The 20,099-nt window shown below is 33.8% G+C and overlaps 2 protein-coding genes across 3 annotated transcripts; both read left to right on the forward strand.

Annotated features, from left to right (window-relative positions):
• Positions 1-285: 285 nt before the first annotated feature.
• LOC104888291 (GATA transcription factor 24) lies at positions 286-6,715 on the forward strand. Of its 2 annotated transcripts, none has more exons than XM_010673225.4 (7): positions 286-818; positions 2,489-2,593; positions 2,706-2,839; positions 4,756-4,860; positions 5,068-5,173; positions 6,092-6,145; positions 6,228-6,715. In XM_010673225.4, the coding sequence occupies exons 1-7, from the start codon at positions 534-536 to the stop codon at positions 6,324-6,326; spliced, it is 888 nt and encodes a 295-aa protein (XP_010671527.1). In that variant the 5' UTR covers positions 286-533; the 3' UTR covers positions 6,327-6,715. The 2 variants fall into 2 exon arrangements, with proteins under 2 accessions (XP_010671527.1, XP_010671518.1); XM_010673216.4 differs by having other exon boundaries at positions 289-818; positions 2,700-2,839.
• A 3,938-nt stretch (positions 6,716-10,653) lies between these two features.
• Positions 10,654-14,659, forward strand: LOC104890483 (protein DYAD). The gene is made up of 6 exons (XM_048638855.2): positions 10,654-11,371; positions 11,477-12,063; positions 12,265-12,648; positions 12,873-12,969; positions 13,073-13,156; positions 13,817-14,659. Exons 1-6 carry the CDS (start codon positions 11,273-11,275, stop codon positions 14,405-14,407), a joined length of 1,842 nt encoding a protein of 613 aa, XP_048494812.1. The 5' UTR covers positions 10,654-11,272; the 3' UTR covers positions 14,408-14,659.
• Positions 14,660-20,099: the final 5,440 nt, after the last annotated feature.

A 20,099-nucleotide genomic window follows, 5' to 3' on the forward strand; every position in this document is an offset into this window, starting at 1 on the left:
GGGTCTCTAATACCACATTCTTTAAAAAAAAAAACTCCACTTGCGTGATTACATATATCTGCACGAGTACAATTGTACAAAGCACACACATTCCAAAAAATTAAAGTGAAAGTGAAAGCCCACACTACTTGCGTGATTTAGGGACACAGTATGTACTGAATAACGATAAATCAGATAAATTATAAATATAACGAACCATATTATAAAATAAAATAAAGGCCAAAATCATCCCTTTATTTGTTATTTATTTATTTAACAGAAATACACCCGCCTTTCCTCTCATTATCACAAAAGTATTTAATGTTATTTTCTCTCTCTTCAAAATCACAAATTCCCACCATCTTACACTTTACTGGAAGAACTACTCTCAAATCTTCCCCAATTTATCCCCTTTTCTCATAATTAGGGTTAGGTTTTCAACTTTTTTTTTTTTTCGCCATTGTTACTTGTTAGGGAGCTCCCTCCCTTCGATTCACTCTGTGGTAATTGATGCAATTTCAAAACCCTAGAAAATCAAATTCAATATCCCCAAAATGTACGGTCATGAGCAGCATTTGAGCGTTTCACCTTCTCCTACTCAGTTGCAAGAATCCCGGAATTTGATCGACGAAAGCGACGTCGTTCAAGGGGTTGAAGAGTCAATCGACGATCATTATCACCACCATAATCAGCAGAGGTGCTCCGACGATGGTTCCGTCGCTTTTGAGGGAGATTCAATCTACGCCGTTGATAATTTTGGGAGGATTGAGGGTTCTGATCAGCTTACGCTTTCGTTTCGCGGACAAGTTTATGTCTTTGATTCTGTCACTCCTGATAAGGTATGCTATAATGGTTTTTTCAGTCTCATTTAATGTGCTATTGTTGATGTTTAATTCTGGGTGGATTAACAAATGGGAAAGAAATTATAGTAAAATTAGGCTATATTGGAATATTATGCTTGAGAGTTGGAAGCTGAGTTTTTTTTTTAAAAAAAACATTTCAACTGCTAATTTAATTGTGTATGTGGGATTCAATTTTCTGTTTGGATGTTTTCGGTAAGGAGCAAGATTAATTGTGAGTTTATGTTTGAGTATTATTAAATGGGTATGTAGTTATCAAAGACATTTTTGAGGGCTTGTATTTTTTTTTTCTAGTGATCATGATTGCTCTTTTCTTTTTACCAAATTCAATTTGTGAATCATATGATGTGGGTTTTCGGTATTCGATTTTGTATAAGGGTAAAAAAACCATTGGGTTTAGCTTAAGTGCAATTTCTGCTACATGGAGTTGGAATATCTGTTTTTTTAGGTGGAATAAGTGAAGTGGAGGTGTTTTAAGTAAGTTGATGATACCAACTGTTTCATTGATTCTTTGAGATCGATCATCGCCCTTTTAAGGATTTGTCAATATATATGTTACAGAGATCGTGGGACTAGCAATGGTTTTTGAGAGAAAGCAATAAGATAAGGGTGGGGAAAGGAAGAAGGATGGTGTTTTGCAAATATCTCTCTGTGTAAGCCAACTTGGGTGTCGTAAGTCGTAACTGTTGTGTGAAACTATTTTCAGTTTAAGCTCTCTAACAGATGTGATGTCTGAGAGTTTATGTTAAAAGCTGTTGTTTCAAGATCACTCTATCAAGTAATCTTATTTCTTTTTAAAAAAAAAAGTTGTGGTAAGCTTGATCAATTCATTAATCTATTTTCAAGGTAGTGGAAAGAGTAACCCTTAGTTTAAACAAAAAAATATCATTTTACTCGATAAGTTGTCCTCCAAGGCTTTTGGCTATGAAGTTCCATGCTATATAAATTCAAACGGCTCAGTTTTTAGGGGGTTAAGTTTAGTCTAGGAGACCTTGTCAAAGGTATTAGGACAATTGTGTGGTATGGTTAGGCTTTATTAGTTCATGTATCGATGTTATATTAAAATATTTCTGACGAGTTTTCAACTTTGTTTTAACATTCTTTGTTATTATTGATTATAAAGTAGGAAAATTGTGTTGTAGGATTGTCATGAGAAGTATTTCATAGCAATCGTTGTAAATCAAAGCTCATGTTTTTTTATGTTTTTTTATATTTTTCTCATATTTTTCTTAAATTTTCCTTAGCTGCGCCTCACTTCAACGAATCGCACCGAGGTCAACTTGAGGTGCACTAGGCCCTAGGGAGTAGGGACCCTATTACCTTGGTGTGCCTTGCTTTTTTATATGTTGGTCTTGTTATAGGAGGAAAATGCCTTGTGAAAGTCAGGTATCTTCATTTTTGAAACTCCTGCTTGATATGTATCAGCTATGTCCCGTTTTCTCATCTAATGTTAAGGATCTTAAAGGTGATCAGTGATCTTGGTTAATTGGCTAGTGGCTACAATGATTTGGCTGTGCACATGTTGGTAACAGTTCATAAGCCTAACCATTACATTAGACAGTTTGTAGGTTCCCCCTCCTTTGTTTTTGCGTGGACGTAAGCCATATTTTGAGTGTATCGGGAGCTCAGTATATATCTGATTGTCGCAGGTTGAAGCGGTTTTATTGGTTTTAGGAGGGAATGTGGGAGGGAGTGCACCATCTCTTGCTACACCAGGTACAGAAGTACCACAAGTAACACATGGGAGCCAGCAGGTATTTATCTATAACGTTTTAACGTTTTTCATATCAATCATCTTGACACTTTATATGATGCATTACACATTTTATTTATATTACGCATATTAATTACCATTCACAGCTTCAGGATATGACAGTGTTTCCAGGACGCAGTAGTCAACCACAGCGAGAGGCATCCTTAAATAGATTTCGTCAGAAGAGGAAAGAGCGCCGCTTTGATAAGTTGATTAGGTATAATGTTCGACAAGAAGTGGCAATGAGGTATGCATGAGAATATTACTTGAGTTTCTTCTTGTTCAATAATGAACAGAGGTGTTCTAAGGGAATGGCTAGACTTAATAAATGTTGTAGTAGTGTCCAAAAGTTTCTGTCATCTTTGAATTTTTTGAGTTGTCATCTGTTATGAGGTTCTACCTCTTGTAGTTGCATACTACATAGTGCACCACTCTTTCTAGTGCAAACTTATTTGGCGCATTAATTTCATGATACGCATATACAGACACTTCATACTTCTCAACTGACCGGTATGTTGAGCTGCTTTCAAGTTCCTGTTATTCTGTAGGTGGAAATCTCATATTTCTTCAACTTACATCTTTACATGTTTGCAAGGTGCATTGACTCTTTTGAGATGTTATCCAACATTTTATATACCTTTAAGGAGGAGGTTTAATCTCCTAAGAACTTCAAAAGATAGGGAAAGATGTCTTTCAGGAGTGTCCTTATGAGCTGAAAAAAAAGGTGATTTTCAGGGGTGTGAACAATATCTTATATAGTCAGGCACTTAATGCTGTTTATGTACTATTTCAACTGAGCTAGGAGTTTAAATGGTTGAAGGAATTGGGTGCAACCTCTGGTTTGAGTGTATAAGTAGTAGTTTGCATAGTTATAGTATCTGTGTCTCCAGATCATCCAGCTGTTGGGGCCTTGGTTGGGAAATCTTAGAATGAGCTGCTAAAATTATGCCATGCATTGACTATATTGTTCACTCTTCATTTCTTTTTACTAAAAGTGATCACGTCTTGGCCTTGATTGCTGTATGAACTAAAGTGGAAGTTTTTGCTGCTGATTTCAGATCAGGTGCTATGAATGCCTACGTCTAAAGACTTAAAATTGAAGACTCTTAGAATTTATATTTTTAAGGCCCAAGGATGAGTTTGTAGTTGGTTCCTTACTCCCTTTTGGGATTTATCTAACTTTGTTATTCAAGACTGGAGTTTTTATTAGTTCAATCTAAGTGATAATACCAAAATGGCGGCCCTGCTACAAATGACGAAATAAGAGCATGAGAATAGTTCTGAGGTACTTCTCTTGCAACAGGAAGGATATCAATTTCAGATATTTGCATATAGTTTAGATATAAGACAGTGTCAGTACTATCAGCACCTCTCATTATGTGCAAGATCAAGAACAACTGTTTCCAGACAAGATGGTCATACGTCATATTAGTAATTTGTTTTGTATCCGACAAATTGGTGTATGGATAGAAAATCCTTTCAATTAACTTCGCTAATATCAAGTCATTTATAGTCTAGGCTCGTTATTTTTCTTGTTTATTAAGACTGGATACTCTTCTCTTAGTGTTGCCAAGATACATAGTTCTAGAAAAAGACAATGGTCTTGAGCTGTCTGCAATGGTAATGTTAGTATAGATTAGGTTCCTGTAGCACTACATGCTGCTATAGGAAACTCCTTTAGAGAGAGTACTCTGGGATGATGCTGTTCCATGTCCAGCGGTGCATTCTTATGTATGACTCTGTACCTTTGGTGTGCTATCTCTACTTATCGGACCCCTATCAGTGAGGGGCTAGTGTGGCTTGTAAGATATTGTGTAACTATGAGAGCTGAGGCTTTTGTCTATGATCAAGTTGTCAAGATCTTTTGCAATGTCTTGCTGCAGAAAAAATAATATACCAAATCCCTTCATCAATAAATAAAAGAGCTTGATTCCTCGTGGTGATTAAATTTATTTGTGCTCACGTACAAACTATTGTGCTTGTGTGTAGAACTGTAGATGAGATCTTGCACTTTTAGCTATTGGAGAACCTGGAGGGAAAATAGCCAGAAATGCTGTGCTGTAGTATTCCTTGTCTGTTGATTATTAAAAATTCTCCTAGGCGTCATTTAGGTCTTGATTTCTTAATTTTCATATGTGTCTACTGTATTGTTTTTCTTAACAGGATGCACCGAAGTAAGGGACAATTTACATCTACAAAGAAAGGGGATGAATCTTCTGGCTGTAATGCCCAAGATTCAGGTTCTGATGAGACACAGTTAGAGACATTGTATGTTCCCTCCCCATCTCTTAAGCTTGATATATTCATAGAACTACTAGCCGTTCATTGATGACATATGCTGTTTCTTTCAGATATCATTAGGTCTCTTTTGTGAACTGTTGCTGAGGCCCATAACTTTGTGTCCAGTTTTATGCTCCTACATCTTTGTATGCTGCTTATGTATTGTTCTGCTGCTGTGTCCTTCGCCTTTTGTAGATGTACTCATTGTGGAATCAGTTCAAAGTCAACTCCGATGATGCGACGTGGACCAAATGGACCTAGGACTCTTTGTAATGCTTGTGGGCTTGTGTGGGCTAACAAGGTTAGCATGCCTTTTGACTTAATGTATGCATTATGTTGCTAATGATTTAATTGATCGTTTGCTCTCCATGATAATGCTTTGTACATAAATGTATTTTATATATGATGCATGATTGACTAGTGGTTTCCATTTTCAGTAGTTAATAGATCATGCTGTGCTGTTCACTTTTTTTTTTTTAATTTGCCATTCTGCTATAGTGAATTAATTGAAGTCCAGAATCATGTGTTCCTTATTGTAGAAATTAAAGTGCTCCATTTCTTCCTTGTCAAGTCTTTTATTATTTTCGAGAACTGAGCTATTTGCATTTGTGAGTCCTCTTTTGGGCATTCTTCATCTTCCTCAATCAGTTGCGTAGAGTTTTTTGCCTATATTTGCACTCTTTAGTATTTTCGGGCCTGTTTGTCATCATTTTTGGTCTTCAATTTTTCTTTCTTTTGAAACTAAAAGCAAAAATATGGAATCCAGAAGAAGTTTCTACATCTCTATTGTCACTTTCATTTTGTATGAGTTCCTCATCTACCTATGATATTGAACGGACCCTATGTGTTCAAGTTTTCAAGTGAAGTAAATTAATAAGGACCCTGAACAAGTTAAAAAGTGGTTTGAAAATGAACGTATTACAGGACGGACCAAGAGCGAAACCATGATCGGCCATAAAGGCTCAAACTCTATAATGGTTTTATTGGTGAAGTGCTGTGGCCCATGTGATACTATGTGCTTCATTTAGGATCTCTGAAATATTTTTGCAGCATTTGGTGTGCCCAACACCATTCGAGCCCTGTAAAAACAAATTACAGATTTGTGGTAATGTTGTAGTAGTTACTTTGTTTGATATGCGGGCATTTTCATTATGTGTTTCTCGAACACTCAGCACTGTTCTCTTAAATTTTTGTTTGACTAAATCTACATATCATGCAGGGTACTTTGAGGGATCTTAAGAAGCAGGATCAGTATGTTATGCCAAATGAGATGGTATATGTTCTCACTTTGTTAGATTTTATTTCTTTTTAACATGTTGAAATGCCATAACATCGTTTCTTTCTGCCTTGCATAGACTGGTGGATCCCCGTTTAGAGCAACTGATATCCTTGGAGAAGCGAAGTATGTTAATTTTGGAGAAAATGACAGTCAGGCATTAGTAGTACAACATTAATTCTCTTGTCACTAGCCGCTGTCGCTTTTCTGAGAATGCTGCTAGGTATTTCTTCGCGACTGTACAGATATGACATGACACGGCCTTATTAATACAGAATCGACTTGTTACAAACTGCACTTTGAACTTGTGAAAGAAACATACTCTGAAAATTACACATCATGTTGACACCCTTGACATGTTGTCTAGTATCTCATCTATCATAATCTGAGAATCACAGTTGTTAAAATGTTGAATTTATGAACTTCAGTTGACTGTTGTGCTGCCGATTTAGATTAACTAAAAACTTAAGTATGAATTGTACCTTAAAAGTGGGAACTTTTTGTAAAATTACCAGAACTGTTTCAGCTTTGAGTATTTAAATTCTACACTATGTTACCATGATCCTACATTCTTGTGATCTGGGTTTTGGGTTCAAGTTGATGTAGAAATTGCAATACATACATAATCTTATTGTGTGCATGGCACAAGCTATTTTTTGCTCATTTCGTTTACGATAAAATAGTTTGGGATGCACTACGCGCATGAGAAACCTAACCTGGGTCTATAATAGAAAAATAGAATGGAAGTTATCGACCCGAATTAGTTTATGTAAAAGTGTGTTTGGAATTCGGATTTATGTTTAAATTTCTGGGTTTTGAGGAGATTAACAAATGACTGGAGGAGAAGTCGATCTGTTTTGTGGACCATCCTTGTATACATGGATGTAGTTCTGTTTGAAAATTTTGGCTCACTTAGTTGCATAAGCATATATCTTTTATTTTTAACATCAACAATATCTTCTTATTAGTGCATTTGTGTATGATAGTAAAAATGTAAATGCAGTTCAAAGTCATGCCTCAACAAAAAGATGTAGAGTGGCTTCTTTTGTAAAAGGTAAGGAATAAAGATTACGAGACTCTTTGTAAGAGGGGAATCTCTAAATTATTAGTTATATTTTCTCAATAAAAAAATATCAATTATAAAGATGGAGTTAAGTGCTGAAGTTAGAGCTGTCAATTAAGTTACTCGAATCGGGTTCAGGTCGGGTCATCTCAGGTTTCGGGTCATGTTCGGTCTGGTCGTGTCATGTCATTAAATCAAACAGGTCGGGAACAGTCATAAATTCGGTCAGGTCTGTCTCGGTTCATTTCTTCTTTCGGGTTCGGTCGGGTTCACCGCGGTCATCTTTCGTGATTATGTGGTGTCGGGTCGGGTTTATAGCAGGTTTGTAGCAGGTGTTTTCAGGTTCAGCTCATGCATGGGTCAGATACTTATCAGGTGAGGACAATAGTGATTTGGGTCAGGTTCGAGTCGGGTTCAGGTTGGTAGTTATCGGGTTATACCATACTTGGTTTCATGTGACTTTCGGGTCGCTTCGAGTACGGAACAGGTCATGAATTTTGTGTGGCGTTGCTTCAAAATTTGTATCATTATTTAAGATTTCATTGAAAATCAATGCTTGAATAATTCATCTAGTTATATGCCTTTTTATAGTAGTGTTAGTTTATGATTTATGTTACTATGTCGTGAAATTAATGACAACTCGAGTTATCAACAATCAACAAGTCGGGTAAAATCGGATAACATGTAGAACCAAGTCGAGTAAAATAATGTATCGGGTCACAACAGGTCTAGTAAAATCAGGTAACGTGTCGCAACATGTCGGGTTAATGATAAGTTACGTCGAGTTATAATCAGTTTCAGGTCCTAATTAGATCAGGTGTCGAATCAGGTTCATATCGTTGTAGGTCGGGTCATTTCAGTTATCGGTCTTTTTTGTGCGGGTATCAGTTCAGGTCATAGAGTATCGGGTCAAGAACATGTATCAGTTATTATCAGGTCGGGTACAAGTCAGGTTTCAGGTGATCTGTTTTGCCAAAATTTCAGGTGCAAGTCAGTTACAGGTCATTACAGGTTCAGGTCGGATTATCAGATCAGGTCATTTTTTGACAGCTCTAGCTGAAGTATTACAATCATTAATAAAGAAAGTGGACTGGCTCGTCAATTTGATCACATATAAGAATAACCAAATCTTTCTTTTGTTAGGCCTATAGTGCCTAAGCATTGACCAAGCACTACAGGCTTGGCTCGTGCATAATTCGTACTTGCCATACTTAAAGCGAAGGCTCAATCATGACATAGGCTCTAAGTGCATTATGTTTTTGTGGTTGTATCTTGCCAAAGTTTGAGCCTTGTGTTGAGCCTTGTGTTGAGCCATGAAACTTTGGCTAAACTGACCATGTGTAGTATAATATCGAGTTTTTTTCCTTGTTGGGTCTAACATATTTCAGATAGGTCAATCTAATACCATTTTATATACGTCATGATATGTCAAAATAGGATAAATATGAAACATAGGTAAAGAGAGTATGTAGGATAAAAACATTGGAAGCGTCTCGTAGGCACCCTTTTCTTCAAGTCCGAAGACTAAAGCTTTCATAGGAAGTGAACAAAGTCTAACTAGGCTCGTTGGAAGCGGTAGGTCGACTACCAGCAACAAGAATGGAATCTTTTGAGCCTTCAATTCTTCTTGCCTACATTTAGGATGGAAAGAGAACATCCCAAGGACGAGTGCTTCAAGTTAGTGAGATATCCAAATTGGTTCAAAAACCCTAAGGGAAAACCAAACCAGAGACAGGTTGTAAATGTGACAAGGGAAGGAAGTCTCTATGCAGGAAAACCCTCTAGACTTTGGAAATCAACAAGGTGAAAACAGTGGAGTGAAACTCGAGTCAACTTACTTAAAATATGATATTTTTCTTGGAAATTAGACTTTACGAGTGACTTAAACACATGAAATATATTGTTGTGTTAACAAAAATATCATAAATACTTTTTGTAAGATAAGATAAATATCTCTTGCAAGTGGGGGAAATTTGGGGATCCCATTTTGTAAGGGGTAAAAATTGAACCCTTGTCACAAGGGTAAAGGAGGATCTCCAACCAACTAAATTAATGTTGATTTTTTAGTCGTAAAAAACTTCCTCTCAGATAAAGGTCATAATATTAGAAGTATATAACTAATAGAGTAATTAAAAATATGAAACCTAATACTTCTTTCTCTCTTCTGAAATAAATGAAACGCTTCTTTTAAAAACCTCTCACATAAAAGAGAGAAGTGTTTCATTTATTTCAGAACGAAGGAATTATAATTGTTATACAGAAGTAATAGCAATTTGCACACCATATTACTACCGTTCTACTAACACTGGTAAATAAATCAATTGTAATCTCCCGTAAATTTTTGAATTTTATAAATGCATTTTAATTTATTTTATATATATTTTAATGTTTAAATGATTTATTTCTTAAAAGGTTGACTTTTAAGTAGTCAAATATTTTATGTAGTCATACTTTGAAAATTATTTAAATAGCTTAAAATATTTTTCGATTTAGTAAAAGGATTTTTAATTGGGTTGGAGTGTAGCATCCCGACAATTCTCTATTTTTCAAAATATTTTTTTAATATAAAACTTAGAGAATTATCAAAATTTTATCGCCCGTGTGATAACGTATCGGCTTATTCAAAATTTTACAGCGGAAAACATGATAAATAAACTTTAGAAATAATATTAGTCAATTAAAAAGTCAACTCTAAAAGTCAAACCAACAAAAGTCAAAGTCAACATCAAAAGTCAATGTCAACGACAATAGTCAAAGTTAACTATGAAAAGTGAAAAGTCAAATATAATAAATAATCAACACGGGCTCTCCAATCCCGAACCCATGATGCATCATTTTCAAACCTGTAAATGAGGATGCACTTTGATCCCTAGAGACTGCTCACCAAATGGGTCATCACATGATCAATAAGGCATAACCATGATCAATATATACACACAAAATATGTAATCAGCAAAGCTGGGTACTACATAAATAAATAAATAAACAATCATAATATGATACTAGTAAATAATAATAAAAAAAATATTACACACTACTTCTACTAAACTAAACTTCACAATTAATAGATTAATTAATTTAGATGGAATAAACAATGGAACGAGTTGTCTAAACCAAAACCAGTCTTCAATCTAGAAGACGAAATACGGACGCGACTCCGTATTCCCCTGACCTACGATATATGTTCTATAATAATAATAAAAAGTTAGTCAAATTTATTTAAAAAATGATAATTTTGATAACCAACAACTAAGATGTGAAATTAAAATCACTTAAAAAAAAACTGAAAACTAAAAACAAAATACGGTAACAAGCAAACTTCTAAATCTTTTAAATTTTGCAATCCAATTTTTTTAAATAAAATAAAAATATAAAAAATAAAATTCTACATTTTTTTCCATAATTTTTCTATAAAATAAAAAACTAAAAAAAAAAAAAGAAATTCTCCCCCTTCCCTCCCACAACAAAATCAGATCCTTTACAGTCACACCCAATCCACACGCTCTCTCAAATTCTGTTATTTCCTCCTGCAATTCTGTTACTCTTCACGCGCCTTGTCTCAACCGTTTTAATTACACGCGCTCCACCACACTCTAAAACCCTCCTTAAACCCACGCGCGTCACTCCACGCGCCTTCTTTCATATTTTCTCTCTCCTCCCAAACTCTCTTCTCTTTGTCCAGAAACCTCCCCCCAAAATTTTGATTCTCTTTCTCTCTCTAAAATCCTAATCATTTCTAATTCTTTTCCACAACACCACTAATGTCTGCTATATTAATTCCATCACTCAATTTTTTTTACCTCAGAATCTCACTTTTTAGGAGAGAGAAGAAAACAACAAAAACAACCCCATGTGTGTTTGTATAATTTCTTAACAAAATTTGATTTGGGGTTTTTTTTCTGTTATGGGTTTTTAATTTTGGTTCAGAAATGAGCTAAATTTTTTGGTATTAATAGAGAGAGAGAAAAAACCCAACAAACACTTTCATCTCTGATTTTTTTACTCTTCTTTCTCTCTCTTTTTCTGGTAAAATTTTTGTGTTATCAAGTTTTACAGAGAAGATGGAGATTGAAGTGGGTTGTTTTTACAAACTTGATCATTCTAAGTTACCTTCTTCAACTGAATTTCCAGCTTCATTGAGCTCAATTAAAGCTGTTCTGGTAGATTTTTCAGCATTTTAATCTCATGTATATGGATTATTATGAGATGGGTTTTGTTCTTAGTTTAATTTTCTAATGTGGGTTATTTTCTGGTTGAATTTTCAGGTTGATAATAAAAGTGATGAAGATGTAACAGTGGTTTTTCCAAGTAATGATTCTGTTAAAAGTTTTTTTAGGAGTGCGAAAGAAAATGGATTAGTTCAGCCTAAATTGGATGAGAAATTTGTCATGGGTTTGAATGTGGGTAAAAAATTACTCACCCAGAAAATTTCATTTGATGATTTTACTGCTCAAAGAGGAAATATAAATTTCTGGGTTGTTCTTGATGATGATGATGATGTTCATGATGGTGTTGATGATGATGATGAAGATTATCATCATATGTCTAATGGAGGGTTGGAAATCACATGGGAAAAGCGTCGAAGAACGACATTACATGGAAAACAAAGAACATATCGTCGCAAAAAGATAAACATATTGAAATGCATGGTGAAAGGTGAAGCATCAATGGCGGAAGATGATGATGATGTTGGAGAAGACAAAGAAATTCCAGAAAAGACTAGAACACTTAGGAAACGAAAATGTCAATTTAAAGGGGTGAAATATGGTGAAATCAAGAAGAAGAAAAAACAGATTAAAGAAATTCCTGAGAAAAAGTTTAAAGATCTTCAACATAGATGGACTCTTGAGAGGTACAATTAGTAATTATTTTATTATTTTAATTGGTTTTTAGTAGATTATATTAATATGGTATGTTATATTGTTATGTACTTTTATTTTGTACTTGTAGTTGAATATATAATCCAGTTTTTGTTGTTAAAAAAAAATGAAGTGATGGAGTTTTTTTTTTGTTTTTTGGGTTGTACTTGATTTTTGTTGTTTGTTATATTAAGGTATAAGCTGGCAGAAAAGAATATGCTAAAGATTTTGAAGGAAAAAGGAGCAGGACCCGGGAACCCGATTTTACGACCCGATTTGAGGAGCGAGGCACGAAAAATGATCGGTGATACGGGTCTTTTGGACCATTTGCTTAAGCATATGGCAGGGAAGTTAGCTCCTGGTGGTAAGGAGAGGTTTCGCCGTCGACATAACCCGGAAGGTGCAATGGAGTATTGGCTAGAGAATGCTGATTTGATTGAGATCCGGAAGCAAGCGGGTGTTGAAGACCCGTATTGGGTACCGCCACCGGGTTGGCAACCCGGGGATTGCCCGAACCAAGACCCGGTTTGTGGTATGCAACTTAAGGAGCTTAAGGATCAAGTTGCTCACATGAGGAGGTAATAATTATAATAACCCAATTGGCATGCATGCGTGAAAATTGTAAGGGTGTAGATTAAAATGAAACGAAAGGAGTAGTAGTGTGTTAATTTCATAATGTTACCATATGATTGTTCATGTGATTTGTGTCGAAAGGAGTAGTAGTGTGTTAATTTCATAATGTTACCATATGATTATTTATGTGATTTGTGTCTTAATTTAATTTAGTGGCTTTTATGAGCAGAGAATTGGAAATGCTCCTATGCAAGGAGAAAGAAAACAATCTGAAGAAATTAAATGTTGCTCCTATAAGTATACAAGGATCATTAAACCCACTCAAGGTAATTAATGATCATTCAGTTATACTTGATTAAGATATGAACTAACCTGTATCTAATTAGTCCTTAATCATATATAAATAGAGTTGTATTTCTTTTTTGGCAGGCATTACATGATGAACTAATGAAGAAAAAATCCCTTATTGAGAAACAACTGTTGGATATCTCCAAGTCCTATTTTGGAATGGAGGTAATTAACAAACTACTATCATTAATTAGTTTGGATTAACTTAGACATATCAGTTTAAAGATTCCATGTACTTTTCATCTTGTGTGTATATAATCTTATATATATAAATATTATATGCAAGTTATGCAACCTTAAAGTGGCCAAAATATGTTGCTAATCAATGTTTAATTTTCATTCTGCTGCACTACTCCAGAATTTTTTGACTGATTTTCTAGCCTTATTACTGAAACTTTTTTGGTTACATGTAAACTGTAAAGTAGTAGTTGCTCAAACTTGCACAAATATAGGCTCATAAAGTAGTGTGATATGGCAATGAAGGAAAATGTGATTGTTGTATTTACTGCCACGTGGCGCTCTCATCAGGGAGTTTTAGTTCATGTAGTCTATGTACAATAAAAAATTTAGAAATTGCGTAGCGTAGCGTTTGATCCCAAGACCTCAAGTACATATAGTAAAGTCTAAACCACTAGGCTAAGTTGTATTTAATGTTATTATCATAAAGTATTATATTAATAAATGATTTTTTCTTACCCAGGACATAGCCCGGACCTAATGACTAGTTTAGAGCTAAAAATTGTACTTGTTGATAATTAATATGCTCCTTAATTAAGAATTTGTGATTAAGGTGAGGTACATACTTTATGTGAAATTGATTTTCAGGTTGAGATAGGGAGGATAAAGGAATCATTTGCTGAACAAAAGGAGGGTAAAGATGATGAATTTGCACAAGAAGACAATACCAAAAGAACAGTTGCAATTAATGAACCTGAAATTTCACAAGACAAAGAAGATCAGCAACACAAAAAATTATCAGTAGCAGAAAACAGGAGACAAAAACTGAAGAGTGGATTCAGAATCTGCAAACCTCAGGGAACTTTTCTTTGGCCTTCTCAAATGGATTCCACTTCTTCTACTTGTTCTAAACTTGTGTTACATTTTGATGATCTTATAGGCTACCCTACACCACCTTCTGTTTGTTCCTCCTCTTGTAAGCCACCTTCCTTTATGTCTCTACCACCACCACCACCACCACCTCCATGTTGTCATCAGCCGTCGTCGCCTCGGGTGAAAAAACCCGTTGCAACAAGGGCTGCTCTTACACTTAACTTCTCCATTGCCACTATTAGAGGATCAACCACTATTGACAGTATTTCTAGCCCTACTACTACTACTGTTTCTGGGTGTAGTAGTACTATTCATCACACTTTTGTTCCTGATCTTAATGAAGTTCCCATGTCTTCCTTAACTTGATCAATGAATAGCCCTTTTAATCTAGGTTCATAATACCTTAGTTACTTGGTTGGTATATAGATGAAAAAGATATTCCAAAGTTTAGGTTAAGAAATCACTATATAGTATACATTAATAAAGTTTACACTTTTGGTTAAAGTTTGGTGTTTCAAGATTTAGTTTTGTCAGAAGATGGAGTTGTAATAGATCATGCAATTAAACACTATATATATATAGTGTAAGAAAATTCATTTTATGGTTCACATGAATGGAATTATAGAACTTGGAAAATATGATTAGCACAGTGAATTTTGTTTGCCTTGTAGTTTTGTTGCATGTGATATTATTAGCCAGTTTAACTATGAATTATGATGCATTACAGAAAGTATCATATCATCATCATCGGTACTCTATCCGTCTCATTTTATAATTCCCATATTTTGGATGTTCCAAAATTTTGTTTACATTTTCTCTTGTTTCCATTTTTGAACATCACTTGCTCTTTCTCACTTTTCACATTTTCATATGGATTTTTGACACCCTCATTTAATGTTCTTCAACTCTCATTGGTTGCGTATAATAAAAAATATTTTTTTACCGTCTCTCTCCTCTTTTTCACATGCCCACATATCTAATGTTCTCATTTTTTTCATTTGTTTAGGATAATAATTCCAAAAAAGATCGTAAATCTCAATACAAGTACATAATAATTATTGTTTCCTTAATTCCCGTGCCCAAAATGAAACGGAAACTATAAATTGAGACGGAAGGAGTAATTACCAAATAGGGTATTAAATGAATGAACTTTATCACTTCTCTTAATTTAATTGTGGCCAGAACTCTATGTAGATTTGACCATATTTGACATTTATTTTTTCCTGCATATACTATTCCCTCCGTCCTAAAATATAGTTCTCATTTCCATTTTGAGTGTCCCAAAATATAGTTCCCATTTCCTTATTTAGTTCCACATTTTTCCGTAATTTGTCTAGAAAAAACGTATCCCATCATGTATTTGCTTCTTGAATTTTGTTTTTTCCTTTGTTTATTCAACCAAAATGTTGCAATTAATGCTCTTTCACCAATTATTCTCCATTCTCTCTCCGAAAATCATCTTTTCCCATACAACATTTATTTAGATAAACAAAAAATCTTTACTATCCTTACTTGCATAAATTACCGTGAAAAAGAGAAAATGGGAACTATATTTTGAGACGGAGGGAGTAGTTATTTATGACTTTTTTTTTGTCCCTCATTAATTGTCACCAAAAGAACAAATACAATCTTAGTGCATTAAGGTTGTGTTTGGGAATGATGAATTCATTTCAATTGCTTGATTTAAAATGCAGGATTTTAAATTCTTGAATCCAAATCCAAATACTCTTGTTTGGGAAAACCTAATAAATTCAGATTAGTAGGTGGAGGGAGAGAAAGAGTGATAGTGTGGGGTTTTTAAAAGGGGGAGGGGAGAGAGAAAGTGATAGATGTTTTGAGAAGTAAGCTAAGTAATTTCAAATGACAAGAAAAATCACATCATTTCAATTTCCTCATTTAATGGGCTTTCCTCAATAAATCTTGAATTTGTGACAAATTCTGAATTTCAAATTCATACTCATCCAAACAATGGAATTGATCAATTCCAGAATTTGAAATGTAATTCACCTATCCAAACATACCATAAAGTGATTCATATCTTCACCATAATTCATCAGAATGATGCGAAAAGCTAAGAATTAGGATCAATGAATATAAGAGTGATTTGACAAAATTATTAATCAATTGAAAGATACTGTATATGTAAATATATAAATAGACCACTATTATCGATTAGCTTGGTATCTAGTATATCTATTAATACTCCTTATACAACTTTAAAGTGAAGCACATCTCATAAATTAGATCTATATATACTCATCATTTTTAAAATTAACTCACAATAATGTTAATCATAAGTATAAAGGTTATATGAGTTATGAATAAGAATTCATAAATTTGTTATTAATCATTTACTCGGAACTCCAACTTCCATACTTCACTCTTTTTACAGAAACTTATGAATACTAGTAAGATTTTGCAAGGGTTATTATTGTAATTAATTAAGAAAATGAATGATACTTAAGTTACTATATTATGTTTGGCAAAACTAGCAGTTCTAATAGCAGTTAGCGGTTGCAGTAGATGTAGCTGTTGGGGCCTGGGGGTAGCTGCTAGCTGTCTACTAGTAGCTGTCAGCGATCAACGATTAAATTAGTTGTTTAATTAGAAGTGTTTGGCAAAAGTAGCTGCTGAAATTATAAAAGACAGTACATGACATTTATTTTTAATATGAAATGAACTAAAACAATTTCATATGTTCGTTCAATACTTAAATTCAATATTTATTTTTTCAAACAAGTTATACAAAAAGGAGTATACGGATTTAAGCTGCTCAAAGAAATGTATAAATCTAAGAAAATTCAACTCTTGAAAAATGTATATTACCAATTTTAAATAAAATACCTGCAAAATATCTTATCTTTAAAATAAATATGTAAATACATCTCTACTACTGTAAAATAAACATTTTATTACCATAAAATAAAACAATTAATAAACAGTAAAAGGAAAAATAAAATAAAAAATATTGGTTAATAATTCTACCTTATGCTATTATATAGTCCTTATTTGTTAGACCGCTACCTCTAAATCTCAAACGTTACTTGTACTCATAATCTACTCCAACGACTACCTGTTACTATAACCACTATCTTATCAAACACTCATAATTTTCTTAAATAACATTTTAATCTTGTCCAACCGCTAACTGCTACCTCAAATGCTAGTGTCAAACGGAGCCGAAAAGTAATTTAAGCAGATGAAGACCATGAAAGTCATACAAGAAAAGCTTATATAATTAACAATTTACAGTAACAATAATAAAGGCAACGAATCGCAGGAAGCCACGTTGTAATTTGTACTCTAACTCCTCTCTCTCATGAATCATGAATCCTGATCATTGATGACCCAAAAAGGTAAAAAATTTGAAATTCCCGCTTTCTGTCTTACATACACACGCAGGCAGTGGCGCAGTGCCCCGCCCACAAACTCTGCAACCTTCCTATAATATTGCCAGTTGCCCACTCATCCCAAACACACATCAGACATCACACACCAACATACTTACATCCACTAAAATCATCATTATTCATTCATTAATGTGCAATTTATTTCATACTTCATCCGTCCAATAATATAGTGTCTATTTCATTTTTGGTGGTCAAACTTTAAAATCTTTAACCGAATATTCTCATTTGTATATATAAAAAAACATATTCATGTAGGATCTTGTTAGATTCGTCTCAATGTGTAGTTTCATAATATCAACTTTTTATACTTCCTCCGTTCCGTTTTAAATGAAACGTTTGTTTTTTCACGCAACCCAACGCGCTTCTTTAGTCATTAATATGTTTAGTTGTGTACACGTAAAAAATATAAAAAAGTTATAATTTGATAGTATGCATCGAGACGAATCTAACAAGATCCTACTTGACTATGTTTTTCTTTATATAATAGAGATAAATTGGAGTTAAAATTGATCAATGAATAGTGTCATTTCATCCAATGTTTCATTTAAAACAGAACGGAGGAAGTATTTTTTATTAATAAGGAATTGAAGATATTAAAGGTCAAAGTTACGTTTTGGAGACCATGAAAAAAGAAATAAGCACTATATTATGGGACGGAGGGAGTATCATATTTATTTCAATATTTAACATTAGGTACAAATATCAAGAATTATTAAAAAAGACAGTCTAATTTTAATATAAAAGTAGACCTAGTCACTAAATGGATTAAATTAGTCATCGAAAAAAATTAACCTAATCACTGTGGGATAATTCTCTTTTTAATATTGGGCCTACCATTGCCTAATTTTCATTTAAGAATAGGTGATTTCTTACAAGACAAACTCTACAAACATTCTAATTCAATGTTTAATTTTAAAAGATTTGGATACAACCAACCATCACTCTATTATATTTTACCTGTACTATTTTGACGTGTATTAAATATAGAAGTACCTATTTTATGTTACCAAATCAATATGGTAATTCTTTAGTAAAACATCATTAAAAATTGATATTATAAAATATATATGGAGATGAAATTCGATGCAGTATATATAGCAACATCTATATTAATATAGTAAGATAATATGGTCAAAGTAAAACATGTAATTAATGTTAAAATCGAGATTATGAAAGTAAATAAAAATGAAATGAGTATTACTACGATATTGTGAGCCAACAATTTGTTGGATGGTTAGGTACGGTACAGAACAAAATGTCACAATACAATCTTACGTTACCTTAATTCTATTACTACTAGCTTTACATGCACGCAATGCGTGCGATAGCGTGTGATAGCTTATGAAATAGAAAATGAAATTAATTGGGTAGAAAATTGTCTTTACATTTTATTTTCATAAAAAAACTATGAATTTTTTCCTTGAATAATGCAAAAGTGGATTTTAATTCCCAAAATATGCCCAAAAAAAAAATTCCCTGCGTACCGTCTACGTAGGACGACACGCGAGAAACTGATTTTTTTTTGTTTTTGCCCACGAAAACCGCTACTCTGAGTAGCGATTTACCTGAGCAAAATATTGCAAGCACATATCAAACTCTGGAGTTGGGGATTTTTTTAGTAAACCACTACTTGATTAATGAACCGCTACTTGAAGTAGCGGTTTACACAACACACAAAATAATTTTTTTTTTTTTTTTTTTGTAAACCGCTACTTTTTACTTATGTTGAAAAAAAAAATTCTCGCGTGCCTTCCTACGTGGACGGTACGTAGAGAATTTTTTTAGGCATATTTTGGGAATTAAAACCCACTTTTGCATTATTCAAGGAAAAAATTCAAAAAACTGATGTTTAGTTTAAATATCTAACTTTTCCCGAATTTTTTCCTTGAATAATGCAAAAGTGGGTTTTAATTCCCAAAATATGCCAAAAAATAAAAAAATTCCCTGCGTACCGTCCACGTAGGACGGCACGCAAGAAACTAGTTTTTCTTTTGTTTTTGCCCAGGTAAACCGCTACTCAGAGTAGCGGTTTATATTTATAATAAACCGCTACTCTAAGTAGCGGTTTATACACATAAACCGCTACTTAGAGTAGCGGTTTATATTTATAAACCGCTACTCTGAGTAGCGGTTTACCTGGGCAAAATTCTGGAGTTGGGGATAATACTACAAGAAAATACGTATCAACGACGGCTAAAAGCCGTCGCTAATGACAAAAAACAGTTGCTGAAATCACCGACGGCTAAAAGCCGTCGCTGATGACAAAAAACAGTCGCTGAAATCACCGACGGCTTAAAGCCGTCGCTAATGACAAAAAACAGTCGTTGTTGTTGTAGGAGTAGCGTTTATCATAATAAACCGCTACTTGAAGTAGCGGTTTATAAAAAAAAAATTCAGTAAACCGCTACTTCAAGTAGCGGTTTTGTTGGAAGTAGGAAAAAAAAAAAAATCTCGCGTGCCGTCCTACGTGGACGGTATGCAGGGAATTTTTTTATTTTTGGACATATTTTGAGAATTAAAACCCACTTTTGCATTATTTAAGGAAAAAATTCAACTTTTCCCCCTTTATTTTATTCAAGTGAAACAATTAGTTATCTCCTTTTTTTTTCTATTTTTTGGTGTCCCCCATGTGTTGTCTTATATAATAG

Source organism: Beta vulgaris, chromosome 1 (assembly GCF_026745355.1).
Source record: "Beta vulgaris subsp. vulgaris cultivar EL10 chromosome 1, EL10.2, whole genome shotgun sequence".
NCBI classification, from domain to species: domain Eukaryota; kingdom Viridiplantae; phylum Streptophyta; class Magnoliopsida; order Caryophyllales; family Amaranthaceae; genus Beta; species Beta vulgaris.

Coding starts and splice junctions, on each gene's coding strand:
- LOC104888291 (XM_010673216.4), top strand. CDS start 534: ATGTACGGTCATGAGCAGCATTTGAGCGTTTCACCTTCTCCTACTCAG. Junction 819..2,488: donor ATTCTGTCACTCCTGATAAG/GTATGCTATAAT, acceptor TGATTGTCGCAG/GTTGAAGCGGTTTTATTGGT. Junction 4,861..5,067: donor GAGACACAGTTAGAGACATT/GTATGTTCCCTC, acceptor CGCCTTTTGTAG/ATGTACTCATTGTGGAATCA.
- LOC104890483 (XM_048638855.2), top strand. CDS start 11,273: ATGGAGATTGAAGTGGGTTGTTTTTACAAACTTGATCATTCTAAGTTA. Junction 12,970..13,072: donor GATCATTAAACCCACTCAAG/GTAATTAATGAT, acceptor CTTTTTTGGCAG/GCATTACATGATGAACTAAT. Junction 13,157..13,816: donor AGTCCTATTTTGGAATGGAG/GTAATTAACAAA, acceptor ATTGATTTTCAG/GTTGAGATAGGGAGGATAAA.